This window comes from Biomphalaria glabrata, chromosome 6, assembly GCF_947242115.1.
Source record: "Biomphalaria glabrata chromosome 6, xgBioGlab47.1, whole genome shotgun sequence".
NCBI lineage: Eukaryota > Metazoa > Mollusca > Gastropoda > Planorbidae > Biomphalaria > Biomphalaria glabrata.
Window position 1 is genome coordinate 33,226,600 of NC_074716.1, and position 14,713 is coordinate 33,241,312.

Consider the following 14,713-nt stretch of genomic DNA (forward strand, 5'->3'; position numbering starts at 1 on the left):
GGAAATGACGTCATTCATGCGTTCAACTCAAAGGAGTTTCGCGACCATTCTTATTAGCTGTAAGAAATACTCCATAGTTTGCTTTCAATTTTATTTCACAATTGTCATAGAAGGAGTGCCTCAAACGTCCCACTTTTCCATTTACACCATGAAACAGTTCGAGTAAATTTTTGTTTTACATGAAAGTAATAAGGACAAGTTTTCTAACCCTCTACAATGTGTAGGACGCAATCATCTTCTTTTTTTTTGAAGTAACGTCTGTATTTTATAAGATAAATAACATTGTTTTGTTAGAAGCATATTATTCCATTTCGTAAAAGAAGCTGATTTAACAGATGACATGCACTGATAAGCGTGGGTGATATCGGTGTGGGGTTGACCTTTCTTGCTTGATGCTTCTCGTGTGCCATATCACTAGTCCTTTGACTTTCGACGTTGGGGTGCTGTGACAGTTCACGTAACCCAATCCCTCCATTTTTTCCGGTCAGCAGTTGTTCTTAGCAGGATATCCTTCTCCTATCCAGGCAGCTTCTCCTTCTCCTATCCAGGCAGCTTCTCCTTCTCCTATCCAGGCAGCTTCTCCTTCTCCTATCCAGGCAGCTTCTCCTTCTTCTTGCTCCCTCCACTGTACCTTAAAGAATGACTTTTGACAGTGAGATATTGCCGAACCAGTTCAACTTTCGTCTCTTCACAGTATTGAGGTGTTTATCTTTTTTGCCAGCAGGAGTATTGACTTCTTTCCTGGTATCTGATATCCAGCATTGTTCTGTAGCATTTACTTTTAAAGGCCTGAATTTTTCTTTCAACCTCAGCCTCAGTGTCCAACTTTCACGCCCATATAGTAGGGCCGTCCTTACGTTATTGGATGCCCTAGGAAAAATGAATTTGGTGGCCCATAATGAACCGTACGTGACGTTTTGGCGCGGCCGTTTTGGCGCGAGCCGTTTTGGCGCTGGGGACATTTTGGCGCGAGATATAATTTGACGATAATTTAATAAGCACGTAGCGTTTATAACGTATTTATAGAGTATTTTTTTCACTCTACCATAATATTGTATGTATAGTATGAATTCTAACACCGTCCAGCGAATTGTTTTTTTTTTATATAAATATAAAGGTTTTGCTTATTTCATGAACATAGGCCTATAATAAGTCAGATTCCTGAATAGTAATGACATGCTATCCCCTCCCCTTTATTTATATGTGAGTTCTGCTAATCGCACTGGATGACATTTTTCGATTTCTTTCCAAAAGACATTTTTTTTTATTTGACATAAGTGTAATACTTTCATATAACAAAAACCATTTTAACATCTAAAGCTTTATTGCGCTGAATGACGAGAATAACTCCACACATAGTACAGATTAAGACACGGAATGTGGTCAGTACAAACTCTAACGTGAATCTACCAATGCTAACAAACATTAGGGGCAACAATAGATAGAAACAAATTCACGACACTAAGATACTTTGAAAGGATATATTTTGAGAAATTGGGTAGGGGTGATTTGGGTGACACTTCTCGCATTGACGCAGGTATAGTTAAACAAATGAAGACAAGACCAGCACCGAGCACTGGTCTTTGGCGTCATGCGTCTGGCGACCATCTCCTTAGGACTGGTCATTAACTGTGACACCTATCCCGCCCCCTCTCTTCTGCGCACAAGATAATGACGTGAAACACAAACACACATTTACATGTAGTAAATGATAAGTCACATTGATTAATGGACTTGTTATAGCTCACATAAAAAAGGTTTTTGGAGCAGATATAAAAATAATTACTCAAATAACATATATAATCTACGAAAGCTATTAATGTTTTTCGCTTAAAAATGTGTTTAAAAATGTATAACAAACAGATTTTTTCACTATTTATACCGAGACAAACAAAGTATATATTCTATTCCCTCCCCCGCTCCCACGAAAAAAATTCTTAACTTAATAATTTTGACTATTTCATGCATGCATACTGTGAAGTATGGATGGCAGCCTGGTGTTGTGTAATGTTAGAGATTTAACAATAATTAAATAACAAACTTAAATACCAAAAATAGCGGACACAAATATTTCTTCTTCTGTATGTCAAAAATATGTCTTAACATATATGCATATGCATAATTCTTTTTAACGAAATAATACAATAAACGTACATAATGTATTTCGCGCCAAAACGTCCCTTGTGCCAAAACGGCGGCGCCAAAACGACCTTCGCGTTAAAACGACGTCGCCAAAATGGCGGCGCCAAAACGTCCTGCTTCGCAAATGAAATATCAAAATAAACAAAAGAAAAAAAATGGAATTTTTAAAAACAACAAAGGTCTTCTAACATAAGTAGTCTAGCAAGTTTATTAAAACATTAGCGAATAAACCAAGAGTTATAGAAGAGACTTGGCGCTAGAGAAGTAGACGTAGAGCCCTAGTGCTCTACTATATATGAGAGTTGATACAACTTGCGCAATGTTTTTACTGCTGTGCTAGGCCACCACTAGTCGGCTACCTAGTTTGCCCATGCTGTTGTAAGTACGGAGACCACTAGCGAAGTACCTACAGCTTTAATTTGAGTGGAAGTGGATGTTACTTGTGTAAGTACGGAGACCACTAGCGAAGTACCTACAGCTTTAATTTGAGTGGAAGTGGATGTTACTTGTGTAAGTACGGAGACCACTAGCGAAGTACCTACAGCTTTAATTTGAGTGGAAGTGGATGTTACTTGTGTAAGTACGGAGACCACTAGCGAAGTACCTACAGCTTTAATTTGAGTGGAAGTAGATGTTACTTGTCCACATTTTCCTCACTGTGCTCATGGCAGCGGATGCCAAGTTTAAACAGGTGTACGACCTTATAATTCAGGATGCTGCCGTGTCGGTGTAAAGCTTGATCTTAATTTTGCTAGGAGGTTCATCGACAAAAAATCGAAAAAAAAAAAATGATCAACTGCTGCTGAATGATTTAAAATCTATTGCTCATTTCTTTCTCATTCAATTATTTTTTGTTCATGATCTCTTGGCAAGTATGACATTCTATACAAACTCGTTGTGTTGGTTCAACATTTGTTAAGTTATTTAGCACCAAGTGTAGACACCAAGTAGTATGTTCAAAAGGATACTGAATGATTCCTACACACAATATCATACACAATCAAAGATAGAACATTGACATTAGCAGAAAAAAACTTATAATTTTTGCATGAAAAACTTTTTCCAAGTAATCAACTTGAAAAGATTACTTAGAATGTAAATAACTTCAAAACTACAATGATTAATCGTAGGAAAAGAAATACAAACTGTTTTTCACTAATGATGATGTTCCATTGTGGTGGAAGTTGACCTAACTCTCATTTTTTGAAACTTGAAGCTGTCTTTAATTTCTCTTAAGTCAGATCCTAGGGTTGAAAAGCCGGCTAGACCTAGGTCAAGGGTAGGCTTCGTCTATTACATTATAAAGATTCTCTCAAGAGCCCCTCAAACAATGCGCAATCAACACCCATGAATGGAAGAAACTATCCCATAGTGCTCCTCGTGGCGTGCAGCACTTAGTGTCTTTAAGGCATAGAAGGAAAGCACAAAAGTGGCTAAAACAAACCTTTCATTGTCTACAAACAGAATGATGCTTGGCGTAACTCGCATAGAAAAAGTTGAAGTTATTTTTCCAAACTCACTTGCCTCCCATTATTTAAGTTTCAACTATTTAATAATTCCGACGGAAAGATTCATAATAAGTACTGATGAGGAAGAGATTATCATGAAACATTTCACCAAATAAAAATGTCTCAGTATCCAACCCCGAATTAAAGGTTCCTCACTATGTAGTAATGCAATAGAAATGTTTGGACTACAACCACATGAGACACTGTACAATTGATGTCTGACTCATACATTGCCCACAGAGTCCAATTTTCGAAACATCCTTAGAGACTAAGAAGATATTGACGAGGATCTACTGTTTTTTGTTTTGTTTTGTTTTTATCCAATTGTAGATCAGTAAAGTGTTGTCTATTTTTTAAAAACATAGGCCTAATTTTATTAAAGAAGATAAATATGTCAACGGACAATAAGACTTTTTTCTGCTTCAGTGATGACAGATATATATGTCTCAGCAGGGCGACACCACTCGTTGATGGGTACCACTTGAAATATCGCATCCTGTATTTCGCGACTTGAAGGCTTAGTCATTAATTGTTGCGTCATACACTAGCGCACTGCCAATGAATAGATGTGCAAGGAATGTCAATGGCCGATCTATTGTTTTGTGCACATTGTTTCTGTTGGAGCTTGGGTTCAATACTTATCGTCGTTTAGTTTGTGCTTCATTTAATTTTAAAGTTAAAAAAAATTTTTTTGGAAGGATGCAGCCAACAGTTAGATTTATGTATTTAATGTTACTATGTACATCCCTTTTATCGCATTTGGTCTTTGGGTTTATTGATCTGCGAGGTAAGTTCAAAGTTGTTGCTAAAGTCTCAATCCATTTCAAGGTGTCAACGAAATGAAATAATTACACTTAATAGTTTGATCAACTTTTCTCAACCAAAACGCTTTTCCCTTTTTTCTTAGAGGAATGATCGGAACTTTTTTTTCTTTATGGAAATATTAATATTGTGCAGAGATGTTTTACTACACAACTAGATCTAAGGTTAGATTTAGAAGCTCGCCTAAAAATTGAGCTCTTCTCTGACACTCGTCAAACTATTAGTTTTTTTAGCAGTGACACTCACTCCCTAACGAAACCTAAACGAAAACAAAATTTCGTTAGCGCATCCCCCTTGTAGGATCCAACAGTAGGTTGCGGGGGGTTTATGAATTTAATGAAAAATTAAATCAATTTATTGAAGACATACACACACACACACACCCTTTTTATTACAAAGCTTATATATATATCTATCAGGTCCCTCTGTCTTGTAGACTATGTGGCCATGTTATCTCTTCCACTTCCTATTCTCAGATCAAGTGGATAGTCAACACACGAACTTATAATCAATCAAAATATTAACCAATTAGCTAATTAATTATTGGTAATTAATTATTTTGTTTGGCATCGAAAAACAGAAATAAATTGTTCAGTAATGAGATATGTGGCTGTATATGTGTAGTTATTCCCCTTATTACGTTTTGTACACGGTTTTCTCCCACTCCTCATTCTCGGATCAAAATGAAATTTCGCAAAAATTCCCCGATAGTTGATGAGAATAAAGCTGGTGTCTTGGGCGTACTACTCATCCTATTATAATCTACGCGGAAAACAAACAAGAAAAAGGCAATACTATAATGCGAGAGACATTGGGGCTACATTTAGCGAACGAAAGTCAGTTATTGGTTTGGAAATCGTGCGATCAACTTCTTGTTAAGTAAGACGTTTTGATGTGGACTCTTGTTGGTCGTACAAAAGTCATCAACAAATGCACGGCAGTTCTGAAAGTCGAGAACCGTTGTGTAGACGTTCTGAAAGGAAATCGTTGCCTCTCGCGGAATGTAGTTTCAAAAGTCCGACTTAGACAAAACGTTCTTACCATTTTTTTAATATATTTTTTTTAAAAACTTGACTAGGTTAATATTCAAACATGGATTTATAACTATATTAAGTGTTTAGGCTTCCAAACCCCAAGCAAGGTATTATGAAAGTGTTAAGTCTCCCAAACCTTAAGCAAAGTATTATGAAAGTGTTTAGACTCCCAAGCCCCAAGCAAGGTATTATGAAAGTGTTTAGGCTTCCAAACCCCAAACAAGGTATTATGAAAGTGTTTAGGCTCCCAAACCTCAAGAAAGGTATTATGAAAATGTTTAGACTCCCAAGCCCCAAGCAAGGTATTATGAACGTGTTTAGGACTGGTTGCTGATTGGTTAAGCGCTGGGCGCTCCCGAAGAGTGGAATTTTGAAATTCACGATTTTGTTTAGGACGCCCCTGAGTCCAGTCTAATGAGCACCTTATTTTTATTAGGAAAGTAAAGGCGGTTAGTCGTTGTGCTGGCCTCACGATACTCTCGTTCACCATACAGACAGCTGGGATTGTCATACTCTGCCCTGATAGTAAGGTCTGAAAGGGAGACTTTTTTCTTTCTTCCAGGACGTGGTTGTGAGGGGAGCGCTTTTCGTGACATTGTTGCTGGCCTGCGAACCAACTGGACTGGAACAATCTCTTTCACAGTAGACTGCTCGGACAACTATGACTACGCCTTGGACGTTGCATCACTGACAAATTACCAGTGCAAGCTGCAGGACAATAAATGGACTCCAGATTATATTCCGGATTGCAATTGTTAAGTTTATTTGACAATCTATCTATCTATCTATCTATCTATCTATCTATCTATCTATCTATCTATCTATCTATCTATCTATCTATCTATCTATCTATCTATCTATCTATCTATCTATCTGTCTGTCTGTCTGTCTGTCTGTCTGTCTGTCTGTCTGTCTGTCTGTCTGTCTGTCTATCTATCTATCTATCTATCTATCTATCTATCTATCTATCTATCTATCTATCTATCTATTTAACACTAATAAAAAGATTTCCATTATTTGTTCTTTCCATTTTAAAATTTAATCTTCAATCAAACATTTTTCAAATATTTCTATGTGCAAATAAAACAATTTCCTGAAATTTCATTGAGTCTAAGCAAATAATTTTCCTTTTTTTAATCCACAAATGTCCTGTTTTCAAAACACACACAAAAAATATGTGTTTAATAATTTCAAGAGGGATTCTTCAATTTAATGATTTTGTTTTTTCTCCTCAGCTGATAATTTAATGATTGTTTGTCCCTCCTAATGTGCAATGAACGTCTCTAATGATTGTAATTTGGACAGGTCAACTTGCTCTTTCTTGGGACTTGCTGGACACAAATGACCCATCATTCTCCCTAGTGTCCGACTTAAGTTCTATTTCACTATGACTCTATTTAGTACACAAGTGTCATAGACTTAAAATATACCAAAGATTGCATTATATGACTGATCCAGACCAATTGATACAATTACACTTAATAGGATATTTTTTTTGTTGAAAGTATTTTAAAACTATTTTTCTTGTTAAAGAACTTCCCATTGGTGTTAGTATCACAGCTCACCCTCCCCTCGTGATTCAATTCTTATTGTTTTTTCTTATTCGACACTCAAATTGAAAATAAGATCAAGTTAGAAATAAGCCCAACGGTTGGACTTTATAGTTGAAATATAATGTACACATTGACATCGTCTCCAGGGCTGATGCGCCCGGACAATGTCAGTATTGCATTCATCATAACACTAAGTCAAGACTGCAGCAACATTAAGGTGGTCACAGTGCATTCCAAGCCAACGATTGTAATGGCTAACGGGACTTTGGTGGACATAGTCAGGTTCGGTAATATTGCATTTAAAAATAATTTGTCTCAGTATTCAAACTTTTTTGTTTTTGTTTTCATGTAATACCTTTACAAAGTTAACATTAAACAACAATGTATTTTTTTCTTGAGATTAGAATCTGCTAATGCAACTAAGAGCAACTAGCGGATCCAAAACTTTTGAGGGAGGGGGCTATTTTTTCCCAAACCCAAACCCTAACACCAAGTAAACCCTAACCCTATGTATTAACATACACACATGGCACACACACATACATATATATATATATATATATACAGACCACCCTTTTTCAATTAATATTTACTAATGATTTAAATTTGAGATGTGGTGCTACATAATATACAAATAAGTTCATATATCAAAAAGTACATTATATTATAAATATATTTAACTAATTTTGTTCACAAACTATGATTTCTACATTAAAAATTGATTCGCCCCCACTCAAAGGGTTTGAGTGGGGAGATTGCCCATACCGCCTCCCCCTCGATCCGCCAATGCTAAGAGCACGTATGTAATGTGTATTTACATTTTGCGAATACATTGTTTTGTAAAATAACAGAATTATATTTGGAAATGTTCCAAAACAATAACAACATCACAGCATTATTTCCTTTAGTCTAGTGATGACACAAGAAAGCAGTCTTTGTGCTATACTGTAGGATACATTTACAAATGTATTTCAATCTAAAAACAGTTTCTTTATATAATAAAATAAATTAGGGTTTAGCATTCAGAAGACACAAAGTCGATTCGTAGCATCCTTTTTCTAAGCACGCGATGCGACATTGAATTTTTAAAGCCAATGTAGTTTTAGAGATGTAACGTGACTGACAGACAAACGACAGCCCGACAGCATAAAACAAATAGCTATATTACTTATATCCGGGGCCGCAAAAATCGTTAAACAAATTAACGTTTTAGAGATTTTCTTTTTGGCTGCCAGAGGTGCGGGGGGTAGTCGCTTATCAAGAATAGTAAGCAGAAACCTATCAACTAGACTGGAGCTCATAATCTCAATTTGAGCTGAGTTGCTAAAGACAGCGTGAACAACTTCTCCAGTAGGTCCTTCAGAGACATTGGTCCAGAGTAAAGTGAGCAGGGTATAACATAAAAGATATGCCATAGAAAAAAAACCAACAAATTTGCTGTTTATGGAGTAATTATTAGTATTTTATGTGTTTAAATGGAATAGGACTCATGTTCTTCTGCTATACAAAAGGACTCATGTTCTTCTGATATACCATAGGGCTCATGTTCTTCTGACATACAATAGGACTCAAGTTCTTATGCTATACAAAAGGACTCATGTTCTTCTGACATACAATAGGACTCATGTTCTTCTGCTATACAAAAGGACTCATGTTCTTCTGATATACAAAAGGACTCATGTTCTTCTGATATACAATAGAACTCATGTTCTTCTGATATACAATTGGGCTCATGTTCTTCTGATATACCATGGGACTCATGTTCTTCTGCTATACAAAAGGACTCATGTTCTTCTGATATACCATAGGGCTCATGTTCTTCTGACATACAATAGGACTCATGTTCTTCTGATATACAATTGGACTCATGTTCTTCTGATATACCATGGGACTCATGTTCTTCTGCTATACAAAAGGACTCATGTTCTTCTGATATACCATAGGGCTCATGTTCTTCTGACATACAATAGGACTCAAGTTCTTATGCTATACAAAAGGACTCATGTTCTTCTGACATACAATAGGACTCATGTTCTTCTGCTATACAAAAGGACTCATGTTCTTCTGATATACAAAAGGACTCATGTTCTTCTGATATACAATAGAACTCATGTTCTTCTGATATACAAAAGGACTCATGTTCTTCTGATATACCATGGGACTCATGTTCTTCTGCTATACAATAGGACTTATGTTCTTCTGCCATGTAGATGTCCCTCTGTACTTCACGTCTATGTTTCAGAGTCTGTGAAAGAACTAAGATGTTGAAGACATGTACCATCGAGGATGCTATTGTATTGTGCAATGCTGAGCTTCCAAAACAAATTTCTTTGTCTACACTAATCGTTGGCAGACGTACACTGAATGAATCAAGTACATACACTCACGTAAGTGTGGAGTTTCATGTTTTCTGGGTTTAGGCTACACTTAGGCACTGAGATTGACCCAAGAAGACAATGTCATTGACTCAATAAGACACTGACCAATTTGACACTGACATTGACTTAATAAGACATGGACTAATTTGACACTGACATTGACTTAATAAGACCCTGACCTAATTAAACATTGACATTGACCTAATAAGACCCTGACCTTATTGGACACTGACATTGACCTAATAAGACACTGAAATTGTCCTAACAATCAATGGCAGACATTTCACTATACTAATAATTAAGTTTCTTTTCAGCTCTACTTGAAGCTAACAACAGCCTATAGCAACATCCTGGAGGAGGAGTTAACTCACGGAGCAGCTCTCAACCTTCAAAAGATAGTCCTCCAGTACTTAGAGTTGCCAGCTAGCACTCGTGTCAAGAGCACCAGTAGTGCCAGTTGTCGGGACGCATCTCTTTACGTCTTAGATCCTAAACGAGGCATGGTCTGCCGTAAGTCTGTGAGACACATAAAACACAGTTTTATAACAAGAGCTTCCTTATCAATTCTTACACTTCCCGTCGAGATAGACGTTAGATCTTACAAGAACAAAGACAAAAACACGAATGACGTATCTATTTTGAGTTCCAAGATGTTAAAGAAATTGAGCGTTATTTGACGTGGACACGGCAGAGCCAGCTATGACTTATAGTTTGTCACATAGGAATCAAAGTAAACTGTTGTCTGCTTAAGAGGGAGGGTGATAGCAGACCCGCACATTGGAATGATAAAATCCTAAAATCCTGTACAATCAGCACTTCAATTAGAGAGGCTCCGTCAGTATTCGCCGTAGCACCAAAGAGTGGAGATTGTTTTGAGCTTCTCCAGCGGGATCCAAGCGATTTCCGGCATTCTGAGCTGCAGAAAGACATTATTCAGGTATAGGTGTATACAAAAAAAGCGAGGCCCATTCAGATTCGAGGCCATTTTGAGGCCCTTTTCGGGCACACATTTTGCACACCAAAGCCAAGGGAAGTAACTAATCTTCCTACATAATATGAAACTGCAAATTGAAAACGCTAATTGTGTTACAGAAAAGTGTCTTGTTTTCATTTAAAAGTCAATTATATTTTTTTCAGTGTTATTTTGGGTGCATGTTTTGAAAATGATGGTCGTTGCTTTTTTATATTTGCCCCTAAAGAAGAAAAGCCGCTATTGTTTGTGGGTAGTAAACTTATAGAACAGTAAGAAAACATGTCTCTATAATTGGCTGCATTACACAATAATGACAAAACAGTTCAGAATAAACACAGTGCACACACACACAAGTTGACCTTGACACCAAGCCAGTTTGACACACCAGTAGGCCTACAGATCAGTTCAAATCACACAGCAAGAAACACAAATACACAACAGGTCTGTCCACCCGTCACAATTAGATCTAAACGAACAATCCAATTTCAAAGTGTTGTATAGTTTGGAATGTTTAGGTGCAATCACTACTTTTTGATTTGTTGAACTGATTTGTTTTTCAAATTTATAAAGCAATGCATTTTTTCCCCATTAAAATTGCCCCCTAAAAAACTCCAAATTATGACCGTTTTATCTTCGTTCAATATCCAGGAGGATGTTCCATGGGTCACTTTTTGTCTCGAGAGCTGAAACAGTGCATCAGGTGCCCCCCTGGTCAATATATGGAAAGGGCCATGAGTGAAAAATGTTTGAAATGTCAGAATGAAGAGAATCAAGCACTAATCTCAGAGGATGACCGCCTGGTCAGTGTCAACGAATGTTTTCAGAAACAGCTTCAGTCAGTGGCACAAAGTGCTGACACGTCAGGTAAGTCAAAGGATGTTTCTCAAACTTAACATAGAAATATCAGTCATCACAGTGAGGCACTACACCTATCAGCAGAGTTTCTCCCCAAGGCTCTACGGGATGACTAATCCTTCCAGTCTTGTTACCGATTGGAGTTCATCTTCATTTCAGGTCATCACAGTGTGTCGTTTCTAAGTATAAGTCATCATAAAGTGTCAATTCACAACATTACTATCAATCATTACAAAGTGTCATTGCTCAATACAAGTATCAGTTATGACAAAGTGTCATTGCTCAATACAAGTATCAGTTATGACAAAGTGTCATTGCTCAATACAAGTATCAGTTATGACAAAGTGTCATTGCTCAATATAAATGTCCGTTATCGCAAAGTGTCATTGCTCAACAAAGATTTAAGCAGTATGGAATGCCATATGACACTTCAAACTTTAGATGTCAGGTTATTTTGAATGTCATCTACTAACATAATGTGAGCTAGATCTATCATTACACTACACATTCAAAATCGTGCATATCACTTATTAGTTGTTTGAGATTTAAACACATCCCTTTTTAAAAAAAAATCTTGTATACTTATAGTTTCATTTGGCTCAATAGAATTGTGTGCATGAGAATTTCTTCTTCAAAAGAACTCGGATAACAATGAACGTTTCACTAGTGGACAGTGGTACTTGAGTTGGCTGGTCCTCTCCAAGTGCTAGTGGACAGTGGTACTTGAGTTTGCTGGTCCTCACCAAGTGCTAGTGGACAGTGGTACTTGAGTTGGCTGGTCCTCACCAAGTGCTAGTGGACAGTGGTACGTGAGTGGGCTGGTCTTCACCAAGTGCTAGTGGACAGTGGTACTTGAGTTGACTCGTGCGGGGCTCAAGGGGGTCGTGACTAGCGACACACCGGGTGTGAATACATGATCACTTCGGATAAGGCGGGACTTCGGACAGAGGGATTGGTGAAGAGCCGATGCCTCATCCTGGCCATGGATAAAAGCCTTTCCTTGGTCAAGAGGTCTATAATAGGGAACGGGACGTTCTCGGACCTTAAGGACATCTGATTCAGGTACTTTAGTTAGCTGGTCCTCACCAAGTGCTAGTGGACAGTGGTACTTGAGTTGGCTGGTCCTCATCAAGTGCTAGTGGACAGTGGTACTTGAGTTGGCTGGTCCTCAGCAAGTATTACTTGTTTGAGAAGCATTGTACTAGTCAAATGTACCAGTTTCTTTTGTGTAAAGACTAAATGCAAGGGCTTTAATGATGTACACAGGCTTCTAATAAATAGTTTAATTTCCAACCGCCCCCCCCCCCCAAAAAAAAAAAGACTCTATAGCATAATTTACTAATTTAAAGGTCACTTGAGTATCTGTCTCAAGACTGATTCTGTCAATAATAATAATATGGGTCATTAATCAGTACTATATACAACTCATTGTAGGGACATGTAATAAAAAGATATAAAAGGGAAATCGACTATTGTTTGCGGTCTTCTTTATCATAAAGTAGTCTAGATAAGAGATACATTTAGTAATTATTTATTAACCTGTGTATCTTCTGATGGTCTAGGTATGAGCGATGCAACCATGGCGACTTTAATAGTTACCATTACATTGGTACTTTTGGTCAGTGCCGCCATCTTAAGCCTGTAAGTAAACTTTGTTTACTGTTAGGCCAATTGTTACTAGTATATGAACAAACTTTCAACAAACATGTGCAAAACATTGACCTATAATGTGTGTGTTTTGAACTCACTCTGCATCTGTTCTGTATGTTTCTTGTATGTTTAGATTTTTTAAACCTATTTCTCTTTTAGTTCAGTGCCATGGGAATGGATACATAGTTTTACAGTCACACATTATGTATAATGTAAAATATTTTATTGAGAATAATTTCACGCTGTCCGTGTGGTATAAGTGTCACTGAGGATTACTATAACAGACGTCAAGCTGTTTAGCATCTTAAACTGCAGACTTATAAAAAAAAGTTAAGTTCCCTTTCCAGACCTTGAAATCTATAGGGCCAACGATAAAGAGGGTGTCATGTGGCCAGCACAACGACCAACCGCCTTAACAGAATTAAAACTGCTTAACAAACCTTCGCTGATGTGAGGCGATTTTTGGGGGGCTATCTAACAAGAAAATATGAGTTCGGATCACAATGAAGACTAGGAATTTATAATTAAGCTTAGATTCTAGTTGGATTGTATTAGTCTAGCGCCTAAAGGCAGCACCGACTTTGTACGTTCTGGTGCTATGTAGACATATATTGTACATTAAATGAAATAGTCTTTTCAAAGATTACTACATGTTTTTGTTGTCTATGTGTATTTCTGTTATAATTGTGTGCATATTTATGGGTCAACTTTTCCCTTAAGAATTTGAATTATAGTTTGTTTTTTAAATGCAATTATATGATCACTGCATGTCAGGATTATTTATGCCATGAGTATTTTAATATTGTTAATTAAGAATTTATAAAGATGCTTTTCGATTTGTGCATGTATATGTGTGTGTTTTTGTTTCTGTTCATTTTCTCTAATAAGTTCATACTATATTTACATATATATCTATATTAGTAGATTGTCATTAGTTTTGCTAATATTCTTTATTTCTAAATGAAATTGTACAAAGGAAACTTGAGTCAAACAATTGTAGAAAAGGAAAAAAAAGAGTGTGATAAGTGAGTATAGTTAGCTTTTGTTTGGTTTATTTGGTTTGTGCTACAACTAATACGTGAACGTATTCTACCCCCAAGCAAGGATGGCCCAGGTGACAGTCTACAGGAAGACCAAGCTGGATGGATTGAAATCCCAGCCTCCAAGCCCCATCGATGCCTGCTTCGCGGAGAGTTGCTCCCGAAACAGTGTGGAGGAGGAAACCAATCAAGAACCTGCAAAAGACCGACGCATTTCCTCAGTGCTAGCCTTGACCCATGGAATGGATGACTGTGTTGGGATGCCATTGAATATCACGTGACAGCCATCACCATGTGATTAAATGCTCCAATTTTAATGATAACATATTTATGTGATTCGTTTTGTTTTGTTTTAATACCTAAAGTATTCATATAAAAGATCCTGAATTTAATGCACAGAGTTGAGATTGTATTTATTCCTTTTGTGTAAATAGTACACTGATACAGTTTTTGTTATCACAAACTCATGCGGCCCCCGACTGATCAACTCATGGGTCCGAAACGCAGGTATATATATTTAAATGCAAACAGACAGGTGTCGACACTTTCAGCTCGATTAGTCAAAGTTATGAACCCTAACTACTAATAACCACAACCCTACTCTTTTTCTACAAAATGTTAATTTAAAGCATGCTAGCATGCGATCACATTAAATGCGCGTTGACCCCTGCATGAATAACAGGCCTGTATGACTATGGAATGATTCTCTACACGTGAAAACAAAATGTATGACAACATTTGGTCCTGGTTAACTACTG

General features: G+C 37.0%; 1 protein-coding gene across 2 annotated transcripts; it reads left to right on the forward strand.

Annotated features, from left to right (window-relative positions):
- Positions 1–4,228: 4,228 nt before the first annotated feature.
- On the forward strand, positions 4,229–14,347 carry LOC106068620 (uncharacterized). Of its 2 annotated transcripts, none has more exons than XM_013228071.2 (8): positions 4,229–4,437; positions 6,069–6,260; positions 7,206–7,341; positions 9,302–9,446; positions 9,752–9,947; positions 11,059–11,274; positions 12,828–12,906; positions 14,016–14,347. In XM_013228071.2, exons 1-8 carry the CDS (start codon positions 4,350–4,352, stop codon positions 14,203–14,205), a joined length of 1,242 nt encoding a protein of 413 aa, XP_013083525.2. In that variant the 5' UTR covers positions 4,229–4,349; the 3' UTR covers positions 14,206–14,347. The 2 variants fall into 2 exon arrangements, with proteins under 2 accessions (XP_013083525.2, XP_013083514.2); XM_013228060.2 differs by having other exon boundaries at positions 14,020–14,347.
- The last annotated feature ends 366 nt before the right edge of the window (positions 14,348–14,713 follow it).

What these genes read in the sequence shown, in the direction of transcription:
- LOC106068620 (XM_013228060.2), top strand. Translation starts at nt 4,350, where the DNA reads ATGCAGCCAACAGTTAGATTTATGTATTTAATGTTACTATGTACATCC. An exon ending in ACTTTGGTGGACATAGTCAG is followed by an intron (nt 7,342 to 9,301) that starts GTTCGGTAATAT and finishes TCTATGTTTCAG; the next exon opens with AGTCTGTGAAAGAACTAAGA. An exon ending in AGTGCCGCCATCTTAAGCCT is followed by an intron (nt 12,907 to 14,019) that starts GTAAGTAAACTT and finishes CCCCCAAGCAAG; the next exon opens with GATGGCCCAGGTGACAGTCT.